Raw genomic sequence first — 26,217 nt, forward strand, 5'->3', positions numbered from 1 at the left:
GGTGGGGGTGGGGTGGGGTGGGTCAAGGACATGGCTCACGCGGCGAGCACTCACGTCGGAACCAGCCTCTGTGTCCCGAGCCCTCGGCGTTCCTGGCCACCGGCAGCGAAGCAGCGGCAGCGCGTCCAAGCACGCTTGCTTCCCGCGTTGAAGTTTTAGCAGAAAAGCAAACCAGAAAATAGAGAAATCGCAGCAAACGCAAGGTCTACCGCAGCTGGGCGCATGCCGCCCGTGCCTCTGGGACTCATCTGCTGCTTGGTCGCAGACGCCCAGACATGCCTGGGAGCCCCCTGGACGCGTGCCATCTGCTGAGGGTCACCTGCAGACCCTGTGCCTCCCGCCGCAGCCGCTGTGCCAATGGCAGGCCTCAGGCATGGGACCCCAGGGCCCACACTCTGCGTCCAGTCCAGCGACAGGTCACCTACAACCCTGGCCAGCTTCTGTCTGGTCGTTTCCGTTCACCCCTGCGGGTCGGCACAGGGGTCCCTGCACAGAAGATCTGGAAAACGAGGATGCGCTGCACGCGTCTGCAGCTTTCAAGACCCCTCGTGCTGCGGGCAGCCAGACCAATGAGGTTCTACACCCCGTCCTCCCTTGGAAGGGAGGGAGCTGGCGGGCCTGGTTCAAGGCGGGGCAGGTGTGTGCACGTGGCTTCCTGCCTTGTCTTAAATGGTCACATAACTCCCACGGCTGCCTCCTAAGCACTATGGAAAGAGACGGAAGGGCAGCCGGTTCCTCTGACCTGGCGAATACAATGCAGCCCGGGGGGTGAGGCCAGAAGGAAACGGCCTTGGGGACACCCTGGCCGACCCCCCGGGTGCCCGGAGACCGTTGCCGGTCTTGGGGCCTCCCTGGTGAGCTCAGCGAGGACCTCCGCTCCCCGCTGCTCTTCTCCCAGGAGCAGAGCCGCCTGTCACCCGTGCTATCCGTGGCGCGTTGTTTCTCAAAACACCGGTGGCAGAGTTGGATTCTGTGCGGGAGGTGTGTGAAGCCAACGTAGGTGTTTCTAAGTGTTGACACTCGAAACTGTCACCACCACCCACGCTGTAGCCCACCACCATCGATTGATCAAAGAAAGAATTTTCTACATTAAAAATTATGGAAAGGGCAAAAGTCAGAAGGAAACAGTCCTTTAAAAGGTCTAAATTCTGCCCGATCAAAAAATATAGCACGATTTCATCACAGACTGGTTTTATGAACTAGAATTTGAAGGGATGCCCCAAAATATCTTCTCCACGAAATAATGCCAGCTGCCGGGCGCTGCGCGATTCGAGGCCCCCCTTTGTCTGCAGAGAGGAGCCGGATGAGGTGCATAGTGCACTGTGGGGTGCTGAGCAGAGCCCCAGACCCAAGGCCGAGTCTGCGTCTCGACGCCAGGCCCGACACTTGCTCGCGCCCCTGGCCTGCGGAAGCCCCCTGCCGCCGAGCTGCACGTGCCACAGACGTACCGCAGGGTGACGGCGACAGCACCCATCTACGCCCCGGGGCTTTGTCACAACCACATGAAAGACCAGACTGTGCCATGCTTTCTAAGCAGTAGAAGGGCATCGACGATTCGGCTAGTCCTTATTTTCCAGGCATGAATGGGGTGGCCTGGATCATCAAGGACAAAGCAAGATGGTGCACAGAAAGGACCAGCATTCTGTGGACACGGTGACCGCTTCCTGCGTGGTGCTGTCTCCAGAGCTGTGACAAAGCAGCTGAGGACAACCACGGGGGCTGTGTGGGAGGCAACTGGTGGACAAGCACCAGAACCCACACCACGAGCTCTCTGCCTCCGGCCGAGCAAACCCACGCTACGGATCCAGCAAACACCTCGCCGGTTCCCATTCGTCTATAAACACAACTTCAGCTAAGAGACAAGTCGTGGGTAACAAAGTTATTGTTGAGCCAATTAGCCAGATCGCCTGCCTGCTAACTGGAGCAACATGGATTTTTGTTGAAATATTAATTATCCAAAAAAAAAAAAAAAAAAAGATTTCATGCTTAACCTTCGAAACAAGCTTGCAATGGACTCTTACATCACTGCCAAGGGCAAGAGGAAGATGTTTATCAAGTGACTGCAATTTATATCCCCAGATGCACCATTCATTTTAGAGGCATCAAGGCCACCTGGTCAAATGAAGGATACATTTGTGGTGCTTGATTTCGAGGAGGAAAGGCCATGCCACTCAAAGTAATGAACACGAAGGCTCCACAGATGTAGTGCATCCGTTCGTCGCTAAGTGCCACTCTCTGGCCATCTAACCTGCATTTCAGTATTTAAAATCCTCAACTCAAGGCCACATTTACATACAAACGTTTTCTAGCTCCTCATCTGGATGGCAAACAGCAAATGATATCACACATCCACTGCTCTGTGACGATACTTTACATTCTTCTTCCGTCTCATGAAAGGAAAAAATGCAAAAATACTAAAGGACAATCTGCTCGATCAAGAGCTTTTATGGAGCACCTGCTCACTGCAGAGCGCTGGGCCACGTGCCAGGGGTCAGGTAAGTCGGTCAGCCGCTGCCCCTAGGGGAGGCACACTTGGGACTGTGCTGCTTACCATTATTAAGATGTGGGTCACACAGCAAGTCAGAGAGGAAGGGGATCAGAACCCCACTCTGATTTCCCGTTTGAAATTTGCAAAAGGGAGCCCCTTCCTCCTTGAAGTGTCCCGTGTACTCATCATCATCTCTATGATCTGTCCGTGGGACGACTAAGTGGGAATGTTTAAAAAACAGCTCACTCACAAAAGGCGGTAAAGAGAACTTTAGAAGCTCTTTTTCAAGACCCACTAACTAGTCCTGATGAGCTGAGGCAAACGATGGATCTATTTTGATACATCGATCCCAAGATAGCAGCTCAATAAGCGTAGAGACATCTTCACTCCTGGGCCACAGATCTCTGAATCTACAAGCCGCCTGCGTGCCATTTTAAAAAATGTAAAAACAGCGCTTCTTAGATCGGTTAAAGAGAATATTTAAAAGAAAATATTACCTCAAGGCATTTCTATTTTTCTTATATTCTCTCATTGGCTGATTCACAGAGCCATTTGGCTTCATTCATTCTATAAACATTTCTGCAGGACTTTTGCATAAACACCTGCCCTCATGGAGACCACCTTTGAAAAACATAGAAGAAAGTGATCGCTGAACTTAAAAAAAAAAAAAGAAGAAAATTCATAAATGCTGGCTCCGCAGAGGAAGGTCCGCAGGTGGCACCAACGTGGAGGTTAGAGGTCGAGCTAACAGACCACCTCCTGTGAGCGTTATAAAAAAATGAGCAAATCCGAAGCACGAGCAATGCACGACGATGCAGGTATCTGGCAGCAATGATCACGATTAGTACACACCGTAGGTACATGCGTCACGGAGGGATTTCTGACTGCAGCGCCTGTCATCCGCTGAGGGTTTGGTGGCTAGTGCTGAATTAATCTCCAGTGAAATATCTAACAGAATGATTTAGTTCTTGGAATACACACACACGTGCACACACGCACACGCACACGCACCTATTCATGATGCTCCTAAATCTAGAGTTAATCTGATATCTGACCCCCAAAACTTGCTTTGTTCTTTAGTTTTGTTCTTTAAATTAGGGATCCCTAACTCCTGGGCTGAGGCCCGGTACCGGTCCGTGGCCTGTTAGGAGCCGGGCCGCACAGCAGGAGGTGAGCGGCGGGCAGGCGAGCGAAGCTCCATCTGTATCTGCGGCCGCTCCCCAGTGCCAGCATCACCGCCTCAGCCCCACCTCAGGTCCTCAGGCATTAGATTCTCGTAGGGGCACTGGTTCCTGGTGCCAAAAAGCTTGGGGACCGCCGCTCTAAAGGGATGACACGTCGCTGTGGAGTAAAAGCTAGCTGGTGTGGAGCATAAAATACACACGAGCTTCGAGGTAAACAGCATGTTCGGATCACAGCCTTCTTGCTGGAAAGGGCTGACTACGGGGACAAAGGGACCTGGCCTTGGTAGCACGGGGCCTTTTGGCAGCCAGAAATGTCACAGTGCCCATGGCAACAATGCATGAGAGACCACAGCAGAAGTGTTCTGGCCACCAGTAGGCCAGATACTCTAAATGTGACAATAGCTACTTTCTAGGGCTTCCGATTGCCAGACAAAGGGGTCAAATTCAGGGAGAATGACCTAGAAAAAAGACGAAGTCCAGAGAGAGGGACTTGGGGCCAAGAAACTCCCCTGAATCACTTTAAATCACTGCCCTCTGGATTCGGGGCCAATCCTGCTACTCCAGGGAAGGCTTGCAGAGAGAGGCAGAGAAGGGCTCGGGGAAGGAAAAAGGTTCCTCTTTAAATTTCTGCGGCTCCCTTTCTGTAATTATTTCATCAAATCAGACCATATACAGCTCAAAACGCTGCTGAGCTCGCTGGACGAAAAGGCAGAGCGGAGCAGAAAACCTGCCAGATCCTCCCGTGTTTAATCAGGGCCACCCCTCTGGAGACCTGGCTCCCTCAGTCACGAAGGCAGCTGATGTGGGTCTCGTTCCTCAGCTGATTTTATGTTTCTTTGATGAACACGGTCAGGAGAGAAAAGGCAAAGGACCGTGCCTACGTTGGTCTAATAGTTCCTCGGGGCAGCCGTGAACAAGCCACCACAAATTCGGTGGCTTTCAATGTGAGAAATTGATTCTTTTACATTCTGAAGGCTAGAAATCTGGAAATGAAAGGTCGAAGGGGTGCAGAGGTCCTACCTAGGAGACGGCACGACCTTGCCTCGTCCAGCTTCTGGTGGCTGTTGGTGACCCTTTGTGTCCTGTGGCTGCCTCAGTGCGATCTCCGTCTCCAAGGTCACCTGCCCCCTCCTCCGTGTCTTCCCTCCTCTGCCTCCCATAGGGACCCTTGGAATAGGCTCCAACCGTGCGATCGAGGATAATCTCGATCAAGAGACCCTCAACTGAATTCCATCTGAAAAGACCCCTTGTTCTCACGAGGTCACGTTTGCAGGTTGGAGGTGGAGGTGACGCTTCTTGGTAAGGTGCCATTCCACCCGCTATCAACGGTCTAAGGGATTTTGAATTTTGAGTGATACTGAATTTGTGTCTTTCTACGACATCATGGCCTCTCCAGTAAAAGCTCTTAAAGGAGAACGAATTAGCGACCCTCTGCTGGCGTTTCCGCCCGTTCAGAAAGGGCTTTCCCCTTCCAGCTGAGCGGCCGCACCTAACCGACTGTCCATCGAAACTTTAGCCAAACTTAAAGCGTAGTGACGGGAAGATTTAATCCTCGCTGCCTCACAATTAAACTCCAAAACCAGTCAGAATCATTTTCATAGTTATTGACTAATGATCCACAACAATGATATAAAAAGGGATTATATTTTGGTTATTTGATGTTTTTTTTTTTAAAAAATTATAATACGAAGCTTTAATTGCTTTTAATTTCAGTGATTTTTTAAAGCCCTGTCTGATCATCGAACTTGGTTGAAACCTCGCACCCCCTGTCAGTCTTGGTTGCCAATTTTCACTCTATTGTTAGAATGCTCCTGACCTAAAAACAAACAAACAAACAAACAAAAAACTCTATACTTCATTTATTTAAGTCACAAACTACCGTTTGTCAGTCATATAGACCCCAAATAGGACTGTGGAATAAGTAGAAACAGATATGCCTCATCGACCAATAGGTACAATTAACTAGTATCTGCACATTAATGGGTTTTGTGGAAAGGACCCAAAATGAGAATAATGTTGTATGCCTGTGAATTTCAATTATTCATTATACCACAATTCTCAGCTACCCACGTCAGTAAGGACCAACAGCATGGCCATAAACCAGCTAGTCTTAAGGTTGACATTATGAAATTTTCAACAGACACCAATTGTCATCATCAACGTCTTTCTAGGACTATAATAAGTGGCAGAAATGATCTACCAAAAGCATTGTTTCAGAAATTTGGCAAGTTTTGCTTTGAATTCTTCTAACTATTCAAATAAGAAAAATTCACTCTTTTATTGGAGATCAAAGATTTCCACTGATAAATGTTTCGTTTTTCCATCCAAACGTTTCTTAGCTGATTAAGTTTTAATTGATCTAAATAGTCACAAATTATTTATCCAGTCATCTATCAACACTTTTTTATTTCTCAGAAACAAAAAGTTTGCCTATTTAAGCAGCCTTCCTAATTAAATATCAGTCAAGCTAGTCACAGGTTTGGCCATCTATCAAAACCCCAGCTGTGGTTCTGACTGACGACACATTTCATTCTTTGGCTATGAAAGGTAAACTAATTGTTGAATATTAAAAGCAACGAACATTTGACACTTACTGTGAACAGAAGCAACGATCGAGGCTCAGAAAAACCCCAGCTGAACACAGTACGGTATTCAAAATCTAACACGTTTTTCTAATCTTTATTACCATCAGCACGACCACCGTCGACCACGGTCATCACAATTGCCACAGGGCACCCACGTTTAGGGAATGGCTTGCTGGGGCAGCCAGAAGACTCCCTTCAGTGAGGCTGTCTCCTGAGCTGCTGTTCATCAAGGAGATACTTTCACCATAAAAAACGCTGGCTGCCACCTGACTGATACAGCTCATTGAAATTAACGTCAGAATGCACTGGCTTATTCAGTTACTTTATCCTTACGAATGCACTGCTTGAGGTCACAAGATGTCCACCACGAGTGGCTTTTGCACCGAAAGGTCCCCTTCATTGATCATTTCCATCCTTCCTCTTCTTTTCTTCCTTCCATCCCTTTCTCTTTACTGCAAGCTCAGGAGGCTGCATCTCAGGGTGTGCCTGGTGTGTCCCCAGGCATGGTACCAACAGAGAAAAGCGCAGACACCACTCCACTGCCTCCTTCAAGACAACGCCACCTTGCCTATAGCCAAGACAACATCAGTTGTCTAAGGCGGTCGGGCAACTTGATTTTGTCAAATGATTTAATTTACCATGAGAAACTTGGAGGTACTTATGTATGAATAATAGTCATCTGTAACCTAAGATGATGAATAGCCTAAGGCTTTCGCTGTGAAGATCTGAACTATTATAAAACAGCTGAACTTCCAGGAAGAAGGCCCCAAACAATACTTAAGAAACGATCAGTTTGACAAGCTAAAATATGGAGTTATTGGATTATTCTCTTGGAAGCTCTTCATAATAATCTGCATTTAAAGTACATCTTTTCCACATGTGGGGGAGGAATGATTTGGGAGTAAGAAAACTTACAATAATATGTCATTTACTGCTTGGGGATATACAGTTTACCAGCCCACAGTTATTTACCATAAAATATCAATATTCAGAATGTTTTACAAGCTACTTGCAATAAATTGGAAATTTGCATATTAACTTTTGGAGCAGAAATATGGTTATTAATTATTCTCATTATGGAAACTGAAACCAATTATATTAAAATCAGAGTCAAAATGTATGCATAATTGCAGTATACACCATTATGCTTTTAGATATTAATAGTAAATCAACGGTATGACAGCATTAAGGAGGCCCATAACTAAAAAATTAAAAACAAAAAAAAATTAATGATGGATATACTATATGAAAGGTTGTAAACACACTGAAAAATCCACGTCTGTGTCTACGAAGGAAACATTTTATCAAGCACTCTAATCTGTGGTTCGAACATAAATTCCATGAGGAAAGTTTAGTTTTGGTGTCTGAGGGGGAACCATGCTTGTCAAATGCCATAGGTCAGGAAATAGGTGGCCTAACTCCGTCCACGCCACGCCTGGTGGAAGTGAACTCGTGTCACTCATCCTCGGGTCCTTTACCTACAAAATGAAAATAACACCAATACCTCCTCGGGTCCTGTTGCAGACTAAAAACTTAGCGAACTACCTCACATGAAGGAATACATTTATACTAGAAATGATAATACGAGGTAGCACTTATTAAAGCCTCCATGTGTGCGAGATGATGACCCAGAAGTTTTATCAGCATCAACTCATTTCACGCTGACCACAAAGGAAGTACAGGTATTTGACCCATTCTTATGGATAAAGAAACAGGCGACAATGATTCGACAGTTTTATACTTTACCGTGTGGTCACCACGGATTCCAGTAATCATCTGTCCCTGTGTACACTCATCACAATGTCACCGACTGTATTCCCCCTCCCCTTTTGCTCTCCACGTCCCCCCTTCTGGTAAACACCCCTTTGGTCTCTGTTTCTGCGAGTCTGGTTTTGCTTCATTCGTTTGTTCTATTGAAACTGACATAACCAGCATAAGATCGTCTACCAACTCCGCTTAAATAAAAAAATAAATTAAAAAAGCAGCTCGATTTTTTGATATCGACTAAGATAGCTGATCTTTAAATAAAACATAAAGCATACTTAAACCAAGAAATAAAAAATTGATGATTAAAGACACTAACCGTTGAATTATAACACCTGGTTTTCAAAGAGTGTGGTTTATTAACTAAAATAATTTTTTAAAAGAAAAAAAAGAGAAACTGAGGCAGAGAGAAGTACCTCGTCCCAGGTCACGGGGTGATGCTGAATTTCAGCCCAGGGCATCTCACTGCAGGTTAGTGCCCTCACACACTACCCTAAGCTCTTAGCAAATGTAACTTATTGTTCTTATTTTTAAAAGAGAAGGAGGGGCGGGAAGACAGGGGAAGGGAAGAGGGTAGGGAGGCCGTGCCGCATGCCTTCCTCACGCTAGGACCTGTTCTGGGATTCACATGTGCTTTATAATTTAATCTCTGTTAAATTACAATTCCCTCCGAATGGAGGCAATATGGTATCTGTTTCTGATGCCCACGTTCCACTTTTTTTAAAATAAGGATTTAGATATTTTGTCAGTGTATTAGTGAATACTGCAATTTACTTAAAAATATCCATGTCTACATGTCAGAGAAAATAATTGCCCTGCTGAATAACCGTGCCCAGTGATTGTCAAGCAGCTCGATTTGGGGCACCTGGCGGGGGAAGCTGACATCTGGGTGATGGGGCTGCACCTCCATGTTCTCTGGAAAAATCCCCACCATCCAGCAGAGGAATTAACGAACCGAAACTCCCCTCACTCCTGGCTTTATCTTCTGATCCAGGTGCCAATGTAAGAATTAAGGGACAATCGACTTGATTTTCCCCTTGGCTGCGTGCATCCTCAGCCATGTGATCAGGATGCAACATGAACTTCTTCATGATTAGACTAAGGTCTCCTGCCTTATCTGGCACTAAGATGGCAGCCGTCTGCCCTACATCCTCAAGGTGAAGATGCTTGTGCCTGCCTCTAAGAGACACCCAAGGGCCACTGGAAAGTCCCTGACATCAGCTGTTCAACTCGGGTGCCAAGCATGGCCTGCGGACCTTAATACCCATATCTTATTATGTATTCATTCATTCATTCATTCATTCATTCATTCAACAAGTATTGCAAGTTTACTCAGCACCAGACACTGGGTAAACCCGGGTAAATTAATCGGCTAAGTTTTCCAGCCCTCAGTGAAGCAGGAGTGAATGGTAGACGGGGTACTGATGGCCTGCTATGACAGATGAGACAAGTGACATTACGGGAGGTGACTTAACCCCACAGGTGGACTGGAAAACAAAATGTGCTCCAAATTACACAGCAATAATGTCCAAAGCTCCAGAAGGGTGACTTAAATTACACCGTGTCTGCTTACTCGAGGAAGGCCTTCCAGCTTAAATACTCTGAATGAAAAAGGTGCGGGGAGGGACAGGCTCTTAGGAGTATCATCTCCGTTAACTATAATTTTTGCTTATATGAATTTATATTTTTAAATGCTAAAAACAAGAGCTTGCCAAATCCCGCCTACAAAATCAGCATGAAAACATTTTAAAAAATGGGAATAATAATGTCTAACTGATAAGAATATCCTATGGATAAAATTATATAAAATATTTAAGCGAAATTGGAAAATCATGACGCTAGATAAAGAAGGGATGTTTTTCTTATAAATAAGGTGGGTCTGAAGCAGAGACAAGCCAGGGTACACTGAACTAGGGGAGAAGACGGTTTCCCTTGGCGGTCGTTTATTAACTGTGGACTTGACGATGAGTAATTCAGTGACGCTCATCTCCAATTTCATTTTTTTAAAGATATACACCAAGAAAGCCACCAGGTCTGTTTCAGCCACCTCATCGTAGGATTAACAATAAAGAAACATTCTCGCGTGCGTGCTATAGCGCAGTGGGTATGCTCAAAGGGTACTGTTTCTTTTCCTCAATGATTTAGAAAATGCTTGGGGTGACAGCAATGACTTAGTGACATTCAAATAACGTCACTGTCTGTTTCACCTTACGTCCCCGAAGAGAAGTATTTTATTCCAACCATTTCAAAATGACTTTGAATAAAGGCACATCTTCTCATGTTTTTACATGAAGAAGGATAGGAAGAAAGTCTAAACACTGCAGACTGATGATCAAGAGGTTGTAGCCCAGTAAATGACTAGAAACAGAAAGGGTTTAGAAACTACACCGTCCCCCAAATAACCTTATACATATATTTTCCTGGGTTTGTTACTGAATGGGCAGTTAATAAAGGAATCCTTTTATGCATACTTGTACCGTGTCCTAGACTCTAGCAATAAAAAAAAAAAAAAAATGGATGACATAGCCTCAGCTATCTCGTAGAGCGTAGGTCTATCGCAAGAGTCAAATAATGAGAGAGAACAAACAGGCCTGATCATTTCAGGCTGTGCTAAGCCCTAACGGACGAGAGGGGCCATTGTCACACAGACGTGGGGGCTGGAAGAAGGAAGGCAGAGCGGAGGAGAGGGAACGGCAGGAGCGCTTCTTCGTGAGGTAGGTGACATGGGAACTTCGTCTTAGGAGGTCACACCTGAACTGACAACTGAGGCTCTTCAGAAGTGAGCCTGGAGAAGGATCCGGGCCAACGCACGTCGAGCAGAGGGAACAAAAGGATCCAGGCCCCAGTGCCACAGACAGCTTGTCATTTTTGAGAAATTCAAATGAGGCCATGGTGATGAATTTGAGATTTATTCTAGGTGCAGAGATGGCAGAAAGCAGGAGAGTGGAATGATCTCATTTACATGTTTAAAAGATTATTCTGGCTGTCTTATAATAAATGATTAAGGAGGATCTAGAGGAGATGCATAGTGAACAGGTGGGAGCAGGTGTCATAGAAATAGTGCCCCCAACTTACAAGGCATTGGGCGAAGAATTCTCACTACTTTAAGAACAAGTAGGACAAACTGGGGTTCAGTTGCAGTATGTTTGGGTGACTTGGTAGCTATTCGAACAAGAGTATGCAAAGAATATTGATTTAAAAGTTCTATCTCATTTCCGTGGAAGTTCTCTACTGGCAGGGTGCCCTGTCCTGGTCAACATTTTATATCAATTATTTGATTGGACACGTGCTTATCAAATTTTCCGCTGACACGAGAGCAGGAGAATAATCGATACTTAGATAAAAAAAAAAGATTTAAAACAATTTCAACTTTGATGGAACAAAAGGTCACTACTCAGAAGGTGAATTCAATAAGGGTGAAAAACTATTCTGCATTTAGGGCAATGACACAGTTGGGTGGCTCGGCACTGATACATTCGTGAAAAATCGATCCTCAGAGTTTACATAAGTGTTATGTTCAAAGTAAGGTTATGATGTGAGACCAAGCACCTGTATCAACTGCATTCACTGACATTGTAAAGTTCAAGGCACACGCACCGATGCTACATTCTTTTTTTCTTCTATATGGTCACAATTAACATAACTGAGTGTGTTGTGTAGAAGGGACATGTGAATTTAGTACCTGGAGAAGAAAAGAATTGCAGGCTAAAGGGCCAAGACCGTATTTTCATATATTGGAAGCCTAACCGAACTTCTACAGGAAGCACGGGCAGTGAAATGGACGGACATGTAGATGTTTGGCTCGATCTGAAGGAAGAGACGCTGGGTCTGTTTCATATTTTGGAACAACTAAAGCAGACTACTGTGGGTCGGGATGCTTTGTGATGGATGGATGGGTAAGCTCACCATTTTTAGAATCTTTCTAGCTGAATGGTTATCAGCCAAGGATTCCAAGGGAGGCACGGAGCCTACATCACACATGAGTGGGACAAGCACGGTGGACTCAGACACGGGTCCTGGGCCAACCCGCCCACACAATGGCAGAGCTTCTACTGAGGCTACACTATCCTCTCTACATGACTTTCCTTGAATACGAGATTCTGCCTTCCAGATATTTTGGTAGTAGAAACACCTGGGCTTTCACAAGAGGATAGTGTTGAGAGTTGGTAATCGGCGTTTTCAGTGTTATAAGTTAGACCAACGAGAGGTCGGTGATGCTCCCCCAATCTCTTTTGTTCTGTGACTGTTGTTTTGAACACTTCCATATGCCATAAAATCCAAAAATCAAAAGAGAGAGCCATCGGAGAGAGAGATTTTCCCTACCCCGAGTCGATGATTCCATGATTCTTTTCCAACGCGAGTCCCACAAAATATACCTGCCGTTACTGTAAAGTAAGTATAGATATCAGACTTGCGTTAAACCCAGAGAAGCGAACGCTTCGCTTCTGCAGCACTGGGACAGACAGGTCGCCCTCCGGTTATTCTGCACACCTAAGGGTATTTGCACAACTCTCAGGAGATATTCTCAAACAAAGTAACCCTGGAATCCCACATATACCCAGCCCTTAGAAAATTCATTTCTCAGCTAATAAAAATGCCACCAAATGGCAATAATAGATTAAGCACTGGATATTAGGTACACGCGACGCCGAGTTCCCGGAGAGGATTTTGTTAATGAGAATATCCTGCAGTGTTACCGCTAACAGACTTTATAATTACAAAGCCTTTGACGTTAATGCACTGCTATATGAGTTGGGATTTTACATGAGGAAATCTATAATCATATGCAAATACATAAACCCTTAAAAACGTAGTCGACCATCAATCCTCAAAGGCCGTTACGCTCTTGCCTGTGGATTTTATTTTCCACTTGCTACTTCCAAATTTCACTTTCTTTGATATGCTCGTGAACTTTTACTAGATGGTGGTCTTAAGAGATGGCAATTTGTTTTCTAAATGTTCTAAGCTGAAAACGCAAAGGGCATAATATAAAAGGTAACGCTTTAATTGTCTCAGCCTCGTGTTACTGTGGTTGTTTTTGAACTTTTCCTATTTTATGAAATAAGACAAAAACAGAGAATTATAGAAATGATAGACCATCGAGATCTTTTTCTGACTGTGCTTTATGTGTAAATACTTTTCATATTGACTATTAGGTTGCTGGCAGTTCAGGTATGTGCTTATACGCATTCTCTTGTGTGTGCATGTGTACGTGTAATTTATTGTGTATGGAAACTGCCATATGTGTAAATCTGAGCATGTGTGCGAATTTATGTGTGTAGAGAGCATCCTATTACCAAACTATCGTACAATCAAACTACCTCAGTCTTTTCAAATATGGAAGGCTACATCTTCCCACACAGATTTACAATTTATCTACAAACAAAATGTTTCCCAGATATGAGAAAAGAGTAAAGAGGATGATATAACAAATTAAAATCTGTTTTTTTTTCTTTTCCAAAAGAAACTGTTTTGCAGACTTATTGGCACAATGGTACAAAAACTCAAAGTGACATTTGCAATGCGACGTAATTACTACTTACAAGCAAACTGGAGCCTGGCTTCTCTGCTGACGACTGTTCCAAACGTGTTTGTCGCTACGCACTGGTACGTTCCAGCGTCTTGGGTTTTATTGGGATTATTGATCAACAAGCTGCCTTCCACAACACTGTAGCGAAAATCCATGCTGATGTCAACATCTGTCCCATTTAACTTCCACCTGCAGCATGAAAGTGCATGGAGATCAAGCCTTGTAATATTAATCAACATTTCTGAATTGTCCAAAATATATAAAAAACTATAAATAGCATGAAATACCATCATGACTTTTTTTTAACCATGGCAAAAAAAAAAAAAAATTACAAACGTTCCACCCAGCAACAGTGACAACTTACATGCTCATGGAGAGAGCATGTCCTTTGCAGGAAACGATGGTGTTAAAAGTTTAACACTTATTTTGGGGACTATTCGTGGTGCTACGAACACTTCACTTTTAAAAAAAAAATTTTTTTTTTTTTATTGCATCTTGTACAACTTTCTTTGAATGGGGCTCCTCAGTAAAAGTCCTTTTTCTGCTTTGCAGCTTTTCTTTAAAAGGGTCTCTACAGATGACAGGATAGGTCGCTTTCAGGTAGATCATGGAGGATTTGATGAACCTGCAGCACAGCTGCGTTGGTCTGGTCCCTAATATGGCTGAAATGGCTGACTGCAAATCCAAGGGACTCTGCCGGTCTAGAGCTGTCTCGGTGACCAAACTAGCCATGACCACGGGTCACCGTGAAGATGGCCACCGGCTCTCAAACATCCATCGACCAGCCCAGGAAGCTGCAGACAGACCATGAGGTAACAGAGGCAGAGAGTCTGTTTTTCCTCTGTTTGTTTACTTGGATCATCTGTGGATCTGACTACAGGGTTCGGCTCAATAAATTAGTTTTAGTGGGACTCACACAAGCAAATCTTTAGTAACAAAATCTTTTTTTTTTTTTAACAGCCAATAGAGCTTATCCGAAAGAGAGCTTACCTTAACTAGTAAGTCATTTGAATATTTAGAAACTTCTGAGCTAATACGATTTAATGACTATCTTATTTTTCCCCTCCCTCCCAAATCCTACACGGAGTATCAGGTAATGAGCGCAGCGTAGCTGGAGCTTCTGATGTACCGACAGTCTCAGACTAGCATTCACATTGGGAGACCAAAAAATAAGGACACAGGAGCACAAAGGAAATTAACCAGAAACAATGAGCAGAGTAAAAATGGGAGACATTGTGGGGTGCTACGGCTCGGGTGTACAGGGCAAAAGGACTTAAGTGGAAAGTGGCAAGATTGTGAATATTTGGTACCGGCCAAAACAATTTTCAAGAATGATCCCTCTCTGTCGAGACCGCTCACATTTCAAGGTCACCTTCAAGGACGGCTCTTCCAGTGAGGCCTTCCTCACTGTCCTGAGTCAAAATCAAACGCTTCTCCCATCCCCTACGGACGCCCCATGCTCTGCTCCATAGGAATCCTGCCTTCGCAGTAGGTGACCTGCCCAGATGACATCTGTGCTCCCCGCTCCGCATCCTAGCACCTGACACTCTCCGTGGGCTCCACAAATGCCCGTGGAGTTGACTAAACATGTTGCCTCTTTGCTGGACATTTTTGATTTGAGCATGCATGATTTATGAAGCGTCTGGCCCGGCTCAGCACAGCAGTGTGTGTTTGTTCCCATCTATGTCTTCGAAACGTAAGATCTTAGAAACCTAAGGGGCGGGGGGAGGAGGGAGGCAGGCCAGACACACGAAACGGGACATCGCGCTGCACGCTTTTGCTCATGAGAAGATGGGTCTTAGAAATTGACACAGTTTTCGGCTTGACAGTCATTCGCGCTGTGTTCTGACACAGACCAGAAAGCAATAAGCGATAAAAAGCCAACAGCCGGGTTATATTTTAGCAGGTTTGTGTGCACATGAATCTCTAGAGCTGACTGCCTGCCACAGACATTTTTTGGAGTCAGCTGATCACGTCTCAGCCATAACTCTCACTTCAAATGATGGTTGAGCAATTTAATGTGACAAACCTAAGAACTCGAAGAGGAAATTGCGGTGTAATGTGAGCTGCAGTTTTCAGGAATGAGGCCATGTGAGCGTTTTTAGAAAAGTGGTTTCGGGGATAATGAGAACACCTCTGCAGGTTCGTCTACACCAGTCAGCTCAACCAAAAACACTCTGCACAGAGTCCGTTAATCTCCTTGGTCGCCCGCTTTTCCATACAAAGAGCAAAGGCAAAGGGATTATTTAGAAAATAAAGTGCTTGCTGTGAAATCCAGGTGCATTCCCATCGCGAAGCTCTGTTCCCGCTCCTTCCCACCGAATGCGGACTGCGCTGAGCTGCCTTCCTCATGCGGTCCTGCTACACTCAGCATTTCACAATTTATTTTCAAGGTTTCAGGAATCTTTTGAGAAATGGTCCTACAGAGATAATGCCCATTGGGGGAAATAAAAAGATTTTCTGAAGGATCGGGTAAATCGGTAAGTCTCAAAAGCTGATTTTTGAATCCTTTGGAGTATCGTGAACCAATTTTCTCCAGAGAGGGAGGCTGTGCAGCTCTGGCAAGTAGATAGTGATTTTTGGACGTGGCCGGGAAGCTACCTGTGGGATTTGTTGCAGCTAAACCCTCTTTCTTTGCTCACGCTTTCAACTTGGCACGAAAGAAGGGGCAGGACCTTTCTGAGTTGAAATTTGTTGGAGAGCAAGAGCTCTCCGACCCAGCGCGTCACCGTTCCCTCTGCCCGGAATGAGAAGCCGAGTATCACAAGTGATGCCACCTGTCCTCTGGGAAATTTCATACAATGGAAGTTGGCACAAGTCAAAACTTCTTAACGTTTTCTGGGTCTGGGTCAGTCTTTTCAAAATCGAGGAGCAGGAGAAAATGACAAGCACAGGCTCCGCTGAGGGGAAGAGCACACGGAAGGGAGGTCAGCGGTGTCTGAGGGTCAACCGCTGGCCGAGGAAGGAGGCCCGTGGGGAGCTCGCCTTGCTTTTCTCTGACCGAATGCTAGAAAAGTTGAGCCACAGACTTGTTTGAAAACTTTTTGCTTTTTCCTGGTCTCTCCTTCCACAGCAGGGAGTTTTCAGCTCTCAGGGACCAATCAGCTTTTGTGTGACAGAGAAACCGCCTAAGGTCTGGAGGGAAACTAAGTACACTGCCACCAACGGTGAGTGCAGCTGAGTCACAGTTTTCTTCTGCGCATCTCCTGGCAATCTTTAAAAACATATGAGGTTTCTGTTCCCTTGCTTGTTTTAAATAACCAAGCAAGCCCCTCTATCTTGAAACAGAGAGTTACAGAAGTAATGTTAATTAAAGGTCGCAGTTCAGGGAGAAACAAAGCAGAGACTTGCCAAATGCCACTGCGAAATTTGCTTCCATGTCTGGCTAACTGAACTAACGCTTGTCGGCCACTAAAACCTGGGGCCATGTGATTCATCATTCATGCATGGAGGAACTCTGCCTCTGGCATGATTCTTTCTTTCTTTTGGCGACATAAAGCATTTTAAAACGTTTGGTTTAGCCTTGAATTCGACACGTTACAGGGAGAATCACGTGCGTTCCGGTTTACACTGGACAGTGCTGGGTTCACGTCTGCCGTCCCAGAGCAATTACTGACGGTGACTCTCACTCTCAAAGTGTCCCGGTTTGGATGACAAGTTATATGTTCACCCCCATTGCATAACGCATCAGAGAGTCGCCGTTGTTGGCTTTTTTTCTTTTATTTTCTGAAACATGCTTCTTTTCGTTATCCATCATTCACCCTCCAGATTCACTTAAACGCCTCTTTTTCCGTGAAACTCTCGCTGACGCCCTCTGCCCTCCACCCTGACGCAGGCGGTCCTCCAGGGCGGCCTTGACCTCGGGCGCCATGTGCACTCACAGAGTACAGCCCACTCGCTCCCACCTCCAGGCAGGCCCCCACGGTTCGCCGCTTGAACCTACAAACCCAGCGTGGTCCTGGCACACTGGGCTGCTTCCCACGGTGGCTGGAACTCCTTGCTTGGATGGCACACGCTTCGCGATCCTGATACACAGCCCACGCCCCGGCCACACCCGCCACGGGGGGGCCTTGGCTGGGAAACTCTGCAGTTACCCACCCCCCAAACAATTCCTGCGCCAACTCCACACACCCCAGAATCCAGTCTGAGAACACCAGGTGGCAACTTGATGAAGGATGATGTGTTTGATAAATGGGCACACAAATAAGAACAACTTCGGCTGTGCTAACGACCTCTCCCCTGCACCCTCTGTCCCTGTGAAGACTTCTGGTCTCCGACCGAAGCCCACTTCTGTGAGTCCTTCCGATGACACCGATCTCTTCCCCCTCAACTACAGCTCAAGTCATACATCCTCCTGGCTCTTACGTGCTGTTGTAAATTGGTTGTTAGCATGAAGTTTTTATCCTTGCATTTGAATAGAGGCAAAATCAGTAAGTTCTGAAGAACCAAAAGGCAATAAAGGTCTGTCCAAGAAAAGGAATATTATTACTTTTGAAGTCTCCTGTTTCCATTTTGATTCTAATTACCACCTTCCCACACACCATGGTTAATTATAATCTTTAATTTTGGTTTTTCATTCTCTTGATTTTCATAATGATTTGTCATGGACATCAGTCTCCTTAAACACTGCTATACATCTTCCTGGCTTTTGAACTTTGTAAATATGGAATCACACTCCATGTATTTTTCTGTGACTGGCTTCGTTCACTCAGAACCATGCACCTGTTGCAGCGGCTGAAATTCAATTATTTCACACTGTACCCAGCTACCTGGCACGAACATATTTACTTATATTATTTTAATTTAATTTATATTATTATGATCCCCTGGTTATATTTATTTATATTATTCCTAAATTTCTTCTAAATTTCTGTTAATCCAGTAGGTTTGAAAGAGTATTGTGACTTTAGCGTTACTTTATATATTTCTGCTCACTGATAATCTTTTTCTGTTTAGTGGATATTCGATATTCCTTTTCTTAGAAATACCTGATCGAGTGTCTTACTACTGTTTCTATTAAGTTACTCGTTTTAACTTTTGGACTTGTGGGATTTCTTTAAACACTGCACTGTCGGCCCTTTGCTGGCGATAGTACTACAAATATCTTCTCCCAGCTGGAAGCTTGTAATTTTATTCATCTCAGTAAATTCCGTTGAACAAAAGTTGTTAATGTTAATAAAGTTACATATTTTCTTTTATTATTTGTGCTTTTTCTGTCATATATGAGATATCTTTTCTTCCTTCCAAAGTCATAAATACGTATGTGCCTCTTTTCTTTTTAAAGTGTCGTAAGTTTCCCATGTAGGTTCTGTTCACTGGAACTGGTCTTTGTCTATGCTGTGAGGTAGGGGTCCAACTCTGCTTCACTGATTTTTAATCATATGGATGATCCATTATGTAGTATATGGCCTTTCAATTTACCTCTATTATTATCATGATTTTAATTGTTCTTTTCTTTACAGGAAAGTACTTTGTTTTCATTATTGTTTAGTGCAATTGATTTTTATGAAGAAATACTAAGCTTGACCACGTGTTTTCCTCATCGTTTGTTCTTATATCTCAAATATTCTACTGTGGATGATTTTTACTCTGCTTAAAGGATATCTTTGAAGTTTTCCTTTAGTGGGGGTAATGCTGGATTCAACTCAAAAAATATTTACTTTGTTTTCCTTTAAAAAAAAAGTATTTCTGCTATAAAGAAAATTGCCAGTCAATTCCTCTCAGCATAATAAAGATTTTTTGTTCTATCTTGCTTTTCTGTTGCTGCTCACGAGTCAGCTGCTGATGTGTCACCTCCTTGAACCTTATCTGTATTATGACTTTGGCCCTTTTGGTAATCGCATCTTCCATTTGGTGTTCTGCTGTTTCGCTGTGATGGTTTGAGATGAGGCTTGGTTTTCATTTGTTCTGCTTGAAAGTCACCTCCCTGGGCTTCCTAAATCTACAGGTGGGCATTTTTCGTTGGCTCAGGAAAATTCTTCGTCTTCTCTTTCAACATTGCCTCTGCCCCAGGCTCCCTCGCCTTTCCCTGTGGATCTCTGATGAGAGATGTAGAAATGTTCTCTCTCAGTCTTCTCCGTCTCTGTCTCTGTCCCTGTCCCTCTCTCTGTCCCTGTCCCTCTCTCTGCTCTCCCTCTCTCTGCTCTCTGTCTCTCTTCTGTCTCTCAGTCTCTCTCTGTCTCTCAGTCTCTCTCCCTCTCTCTGTCTCTCTCTGTCCCTCTGTCTCTCTGTCTCTCAGTCTCTGTCTCTCAGTCTCTCTCCCTCTCTCTGTCTCTCAGTCTCTCTCTGTCTCTCAGTCTTCTCCGTCTCTGTCTCTCAGTCTGTCTGTCTCTCAGTCTCTCAGTCTCTCTCTCTGTCTCTCTTTCTCTCAGTCTCTCTGTCTCTCAGTCTCTCTCTCTGTCTCTCAGTCTCTCTCTCTCTCTCTGTCTCTCAGTCACTCTGTCTCTCTGTCGCTCTCTCTCATATTTTGCTTGTCTTTGCCTCACTGCCTTTGGATGATTTCTTCAGATGTATCTTGCATTTTACTAACTCTCCTTTCAGCTGTGTCTCATCTGCCATCAAAGCCACTTAGCACCAAGCCTTGAAATAGGCAATTACTTTTGCTTTATAGCCCCTGGTGGGAGGGAGGCGAGCTTGTTTCTGTCGCACTGACTCTGAGGGTGGGCCCTTGGGACTCAGCTCTATTCTGGGGGGCACTCTCACGTTAGCCTCTCTTCCTGGTCGAGTCTAGGATGTGTCTTGTGACCCCCCATTCTCCGTGAGGCTGCAAAACCCAAACTCTGGTTCACACAACCCATCGACCACTGACAGTGTCCAGTTTTCGTCTCTGGGTTCCCAAGCCAGTTACTTTCTGACTTCTGTGTACTTCTTACTTTCCTGCCAGATTATTCACGCATTAAAAAAAAATTTTTTTTTTTTAATTTGTTTAATTCCCAGTACTGCCTGAAACAGAAGTCGGGTACTAAACTTTCCACGCGCGCCACCGTCTCGTCAGCATCTCGGGACATCCCATGATGCCGTCCGGAAGCTTCTCGGGCAGTCAGCATTTGCGGACTCAGTGACGGAAACGGCACGTGGAAACGCGCGCGTGCGGTCAACGCGCCCGATGCGAGGAAACGCGCGCGCGCGGTCAACGCACCTGATGCGAGGCTCTGGATTCCCTGTCACGTCGCAGTTGAGCTTCACGTTTTTCTCCTCAGAGTCCAGTGGGAACGTGACGTGACTTGGTTCTTGAATGAAAACCGGGCCGTGCGGCGCGTAGTCCTCTGAAACGAGAAGAGGAAAGGTCCGCGGATGAAGACGGCCTCCGAACAGGAGGCGCCACGAGCGGGGACAACGACGAAATGAAAATACGAGAGAGAGAGACTCACGGCAACGACAAAACGGTGGCACACGAGCGACTCGCTTCAAGCCCCGGGCGAGACGCCCCGTCGCGGAGTGACCCGCGCGCTGTCCGGCAGGCGCCGCGGAGCGAGACGCCCTCCCGGCCGCAGCGCCACTCACGGCTTCCACACGCCATAGGTGGCGCCCGCCTCTCTCCCCCACTTCTTGCCGTCTGTCTGTCTGTCTGTCCTCAGCCCACCCTTCCCTCTGCTCCCTGCTGTGCCCCGCACCCCTTTCGTGTCACCGTCATGCTGGAAGACGGGCGGATGCCACAGAGATAAGCGTTCTCTGCTCGGTGATGGGCTAACGTGACCGGGAGCGAGCAGTGACGCTAGTGCTGAGACAGCTCCGTGCCGACCGAACGGGCGGAAAAGCCCTTAAACTGCCTCTGAAGAACAAGCGAGAGCCATGGTTCTCAAGTTCTCCGCGCCGCATGACCGGTTTGTTTGTTTGCTGTTCACCTGCCCGTTAGGGCCCAACACAGGGACGCTCGTGCGAGTGCCACGTGGCCGGAACTCTGAAGCGACAGAGCACACAGGTTCCGTCGCAAACAGGTCTGTGATACGTGAGCGTACAACGATGCGTGAGTTTCTCAGCGCTTTCTCTCGGTGAGAGAAACGAGATGCGCGACGACGGGCGGAGCCCACGAACGCGTCTGGAGTGGCCGTGTGACGTGCGCGCGCTTCCAGAGCGACCCACGATGACACTGGTCCAAACGCACCTCACCGCCTCCACCCCCGAACGCGATACTCATTCTTCAACATCTACTTTGAGTTCTTTTCCCAGAAGGCTTTTCCAGACCTCACTTTCCTCCTCTGACCACGTGATTCTTAAATGTGGTCTCCCTGTGGATATTATCTTTCTTTTTCAAGGGCATTTTTTTCGGCTTCCTGGGACTGTAAGGGAGCGTGACTGTATCTTACCCTTTTTTCTACGTCCTGTGCCACCAAGTATAGCGCTTAATACACAGAAGATGGTCAGTAAGGATTTGTTCTATTCGAGAGTATTTTTTGTCACTTTTTAATGTATTCCATCAGCTGACTTAGGCACTGCCTGATGCATTTTGAGATGGAAGGGCCAGTGGCCATGATGTAAAGTAATATTGGATATAGCCCTGAAGCTGACAATCCATTTTCCCCTTAGATGTGATTATTGTGAAGAGTGAATTGCAGCTGCTATCCTGGAAAACCTTCATAACCGGCCTTTTGTTGACAGGTGACAGGATGAGACTAGACTCATCCAGGTGAATCGGGGCTGAGGGAAAAGGAGAAAGCTGATTTGGAGATCTAAGTGAAGCAGAGTCGGGAGTTTAAGGCCTTTAACCCAGGCTTGAAAAAAGTCCACATGCTGAGGCTGGGACAGAAGAAAAATTAAGAAGATGATCAAGACAATCCTATTTTATTATAGAGGAGGGGGACAGCCAATGGCCGTGTTGTGACAACAATTAGGATACGGACTCGGCAAAACGGGAAACTTAGATTCGATGCCTGGGGTCACCTGCTATAACTCCCTGGTCCACAGAGAATCAGCTAGTCTCCCTTCGCCTTGATTTCATCTCCAAAATGACAGGGTCAGACTAGGTCACTGGCTCTACACCAGTCAATAATGGGAGAGAAGCCACGAACATGTCCCCATCACACACATGCGCGTGCCACCTGCATTCAAAGAGGTCACGAAGTACATACTACTACCCTCTGTCCTCACATTGCAGATAAAGCCTCCCATCAATGAGACCTAGACAAAGAAGACAGGAGTTATGCAAGAGTACCAAACACAGGCCCGGGAGGAATAATGCCAGCGCGGGCTTCCTTTCAACGCCTACGGCTTGAAGCCAGATATTTCAAAGATCGGGATATTCACATTTCAGATTTTCAAAAATGACACAGATATTTTCAAAACAAATTTAGATACCGGTCGAAGGCTAGGTCGGTTCACCTCTGAAACAAATTATGTGCATTTTTGGCATATCTAGTTAAGTAATAAGCATTATACATCAAGCCCACTCACACGGCAATAAGTTTGCTGGATTTTTCTCTGAGAGGTAAGTATCTCTATTGCTATTCCAATTCCAAAATTATGTATGTATGTATGTATGTATGTATATATATGTATGTATGTGTGTGTGTGTGTGTGTGTGTATAATCAATCATCTCAATTCACTGGTGTTCCCTGATTTGAATTTCATCCAGAAATACAGAGCCTATACAAGTAATTCCAAATAAGAATGAAACATAATAATGGTTCTCCAGGATGCAGCTGAGAGGCTGTGGGCTAACATCTGTACTATTTCTCAATGTATCTGTGCCATATTTAAATAACAAAAAGGATTTTTTTTTTCCCTGTGGATTTTGTAACAAGAATTGATAATAATGATGCTTTGCATTCACTATAAATAACATATTTCATCCAAAGTTTTTATTTTCTCTTGCTTAACCAAGCTCACTGCCCGGAAATAAACATGAGCATAAAGAGAATAGCATTTCAGTTCTCAGCTAAGGAAGCCCCAGCCTTTCCAGCATGAGCTATTTAGTTTCACAGAGACGAAGCGGGGAGGTTTTAGAAAGTTTAGCTCTCTAGATAGAGAACACACAGATACTCCACCTTAAAAACCCTTGGACAAAGGTTACCGACATTTCTGAGGCAGAAATAAGAGTGAAGGACCTCCTTTATTTCCCCTAAACCTCGAGGTGCCTGGGTGAAATAAAGTCCCGAAAGTGACATTGGTGGATGCAACGCGGAGGGAGGCATTGTGAAGCCCGTCCTCTCTTTGTGTCGTGGCCGCAGAGTGACTTTGAAGTGTCTTGCAGGCACACACGAAAGACTCTGCACGTGCCACTTTCCAAGGCTAGATGACAAAGTTCGCCCTTTCTTCTCCCACAGTGAGTCGTTCTGTGTAACCAGAGGCGTGGCCATGATTGTCAGCCCAGAGAGAAGGGGTGTCTCGGAAAAGGACAGAGGACAAGGACTTAATAAGGCGGGCCGGCTCCAATGTAGGCTGGAACCCCCGCACCGTTCTCACGTCATGCTCGCTCTGTTACACCCCAGGCCGGGACGACTACAGCAGAAAACCCCGGGGCCATGAACCTGCCTCTGCAGCTGGCTCCCGGGGTGGTGTGGTGCACCCCAAAATTTGAGACCGGCTGACTCTGACCCTTTGTGCCCAGGGCTCCATTCCCAGAGAGGAGGACATCAACCAACCCTGGCCTGAGACCCGCTCCTGGCCTTTCTCTGCTGGGCCAGGTCTAACAGGCCTTGCTTGATACCATTTGTGCATTGTTTAGACTGAGAGTTGAGAGGTAAACAGCCAGGAACAGAAAACTGTAAAACCGGTCCGCAGGAAGAAAATGGAAGGATTTGCCAAGGCCAGCACTCGGGGTGGCACGACACCAGCCCCCACTCACGACACTCATGGTTGGTTGCAGGAGTAACTGAGAAAATGCCAGGGACCGCACTGAACTGACAGAGAGGGGGCGCCCTCAGGGAGACCCGGGGTCCCCGGACCTGCGGAGATGTCGCGTCTTCACCTGATGCATGTACATCCCGGTGTGACCACCACCCTCTATCTAGAAGCAACGGACCTCTTGCCACTTGAGGGACAGGACGTGGGACTGATGCTGTTACCTTTGGGTCCCCGAGAGGCTGGGAAGTCACCCCAGTGCTCACGGGCCTCGGGGAAGCTAGGGGCCTGGCCTCACGCTGACACCAGACATCTGTCAGGGGCACCGCTGTCTGCCGCGGTGTTCATCCTTCCTGGTGGTCTTGAAAATGACGGTGAAGAAGAGGGGGGCCAGTGAAGAAGCGGGGGGCCGGGTTGCAGAGAGGCCAGACCACAACCAGGCCGCAGCACGGGGGGCTAGCGCTGGCATGGGGCCTCACGACCTCCTGGCCTCTCCCCCTGGGGACCCTGTGCCATCGATCACCAGGCTGCTGTACCTCACCACCGCGTCCCCCCGCTCAGCAGCACAGACGGCGCCTAAACTAAGGAAAACCCCCTTTCATGCTTCGACAAAGAGTGAGAGACCTTTGGGTTTTCAGAAAGCAGTAGAAATTTCATGACCCGAAACCCACCTGGGTTCAAGGTCAGGCTATTCTCTTAAATCTCGTCCCCTTTGGTTCATCAGAGAGCGGTAGGTATTAGAGAACACTGTTCTCGCCCAGGGCTTCTCAAGCTCCTGTTCCCATTCGGTTCTTTTTTTTTTTTTTAAATCTGCTTTGGTGGGGAGACAAAATCAATGTCAACCGGCTTCTTCCTGGTCCCCCCGCCAGTGTCCCAGAAGCAACCTGCAGTGTCAAGGTCACTCTTAACCATGTCTGGATTATTGGGAGAGACAAATGGAATCACAAAATTTTGGGTTAGAAGAGATTATTTAATCCCAAGTGTATTCCCCAGGCCTCAGATTACGCAAGCACTATCATTGTAATGGAAATAGAAATCATTATCACCTGAAAATAAAATAATCTTCTAAGAAAAAGGCAATAAACATATCTTCACAGCTAAGTGTGACTTATCTGCAGTTTTGGTACATCGATTCTCAATCTCTCTGTCTCCACTTTGGATTAATTTGGCCCATGTCGCCTGTCCCCAGCCCAGTGGGATGCTGCTCCATTAGCAACCAGACCTAGGTGGGCTGGGGGATGGCAGTGGATGGCGCTGGCCTGACGTTTCTGAGGCTGAGCCGAGGAAAGTAAGATGGTGGACGGAGCAAACAAAGCAGAGCCCCGCGTGTCCACAGGAGCGAGCGCAGAGCAACCTGGATTCGGAGCGGGAGGCGGGCGGGCGATGAGGACGGGCACGGAGGAGCGCGCGGGCACGCAGGCGGGGCTGGGAAAAGCCACCCCTGCGGAAGGCGGCTCTGCTCGGGGCATCTGTGACTCGTCCCAAAAGGCAGCCGGGAGGGGAGGAGAGCTCGAGGGCCTGAGACTCATCAGTCAGCAGGGACGGTCTCAGGATAAATATTTCATAGAAGGCAACTTAGTGCAAAGTCAAGATGTGCCCCCAAACAGATGTCCCTCTAGGTGTGGTTGAGAAGCTGCCTGCGTGGGGCGCATCACCTCGGCGGGGTGCGTGGTGACAGGTGGGTACCCCCCTCCCCCCGAGACCGATTACGAGCAGAGCTCGGCACCTCCATTTGTCAATGTGCACCGCGCGGGTGCAAACCGGCACCCCGAGTGACCAGCGGAGCCCCACGCCGCGTAAGGCAGACCTCGGCTCCGCTCCGCGCGCCCCACGATTCCGCAGGGCCACGCGCCTCTGCCGGAGACACTGTCCGCCCGATGCCCCGC

General features: G+C 46.5%; 1 protein-coding gene across 1 annotated transcript in view; it reads right to left on the reverse strand.

Moving 5' to 3' along the window:
- Positions 1-21,070, reverse strand: part of CNTN4 (contactin 4) — a 250,257-nt gene extending 229,187 nt beyond the window's left edge. The window contains exons 1-4 of the mRNA XM_006909198.1: positions 21,055-21,070; positions 20,690-20,855; positions 13,565-13,740; positions 8,796-8,811 (exon numbers count right to left, since the gene is read on the reverse strand). Coding sequence (XP_006909260.1) covers positions 8,796-8,811; positions 13,565-13,740; positions 20,690-20,855; positions 21,055-21,070 — 374 coding nt within the window. The remainder of the gene's footprint in view (positions 1-8,795; positions 8,812-13,564; positions 13,741-20,689; positions 20,856-21,054) is intronic.
- Positions 21,071-26,217: the final 5,147 nt, after the last annotated feature.

Source organism: Pteropus alecto, unplaced genomic scaffold (genome assembly GCF_000325575.1).
Source record: "Pteropus alecto unplaced genomic scaffold, ASM32557v1 scaffold53, whole genome shotgun sequence".
NCBI classification, from domain to species: domain Eukaryota; kingdom Metazoa; phylum Chordata; class Mammalia; order Chiroptera; family Pteropodidae; genus Pteropus; species Pteropus alecto.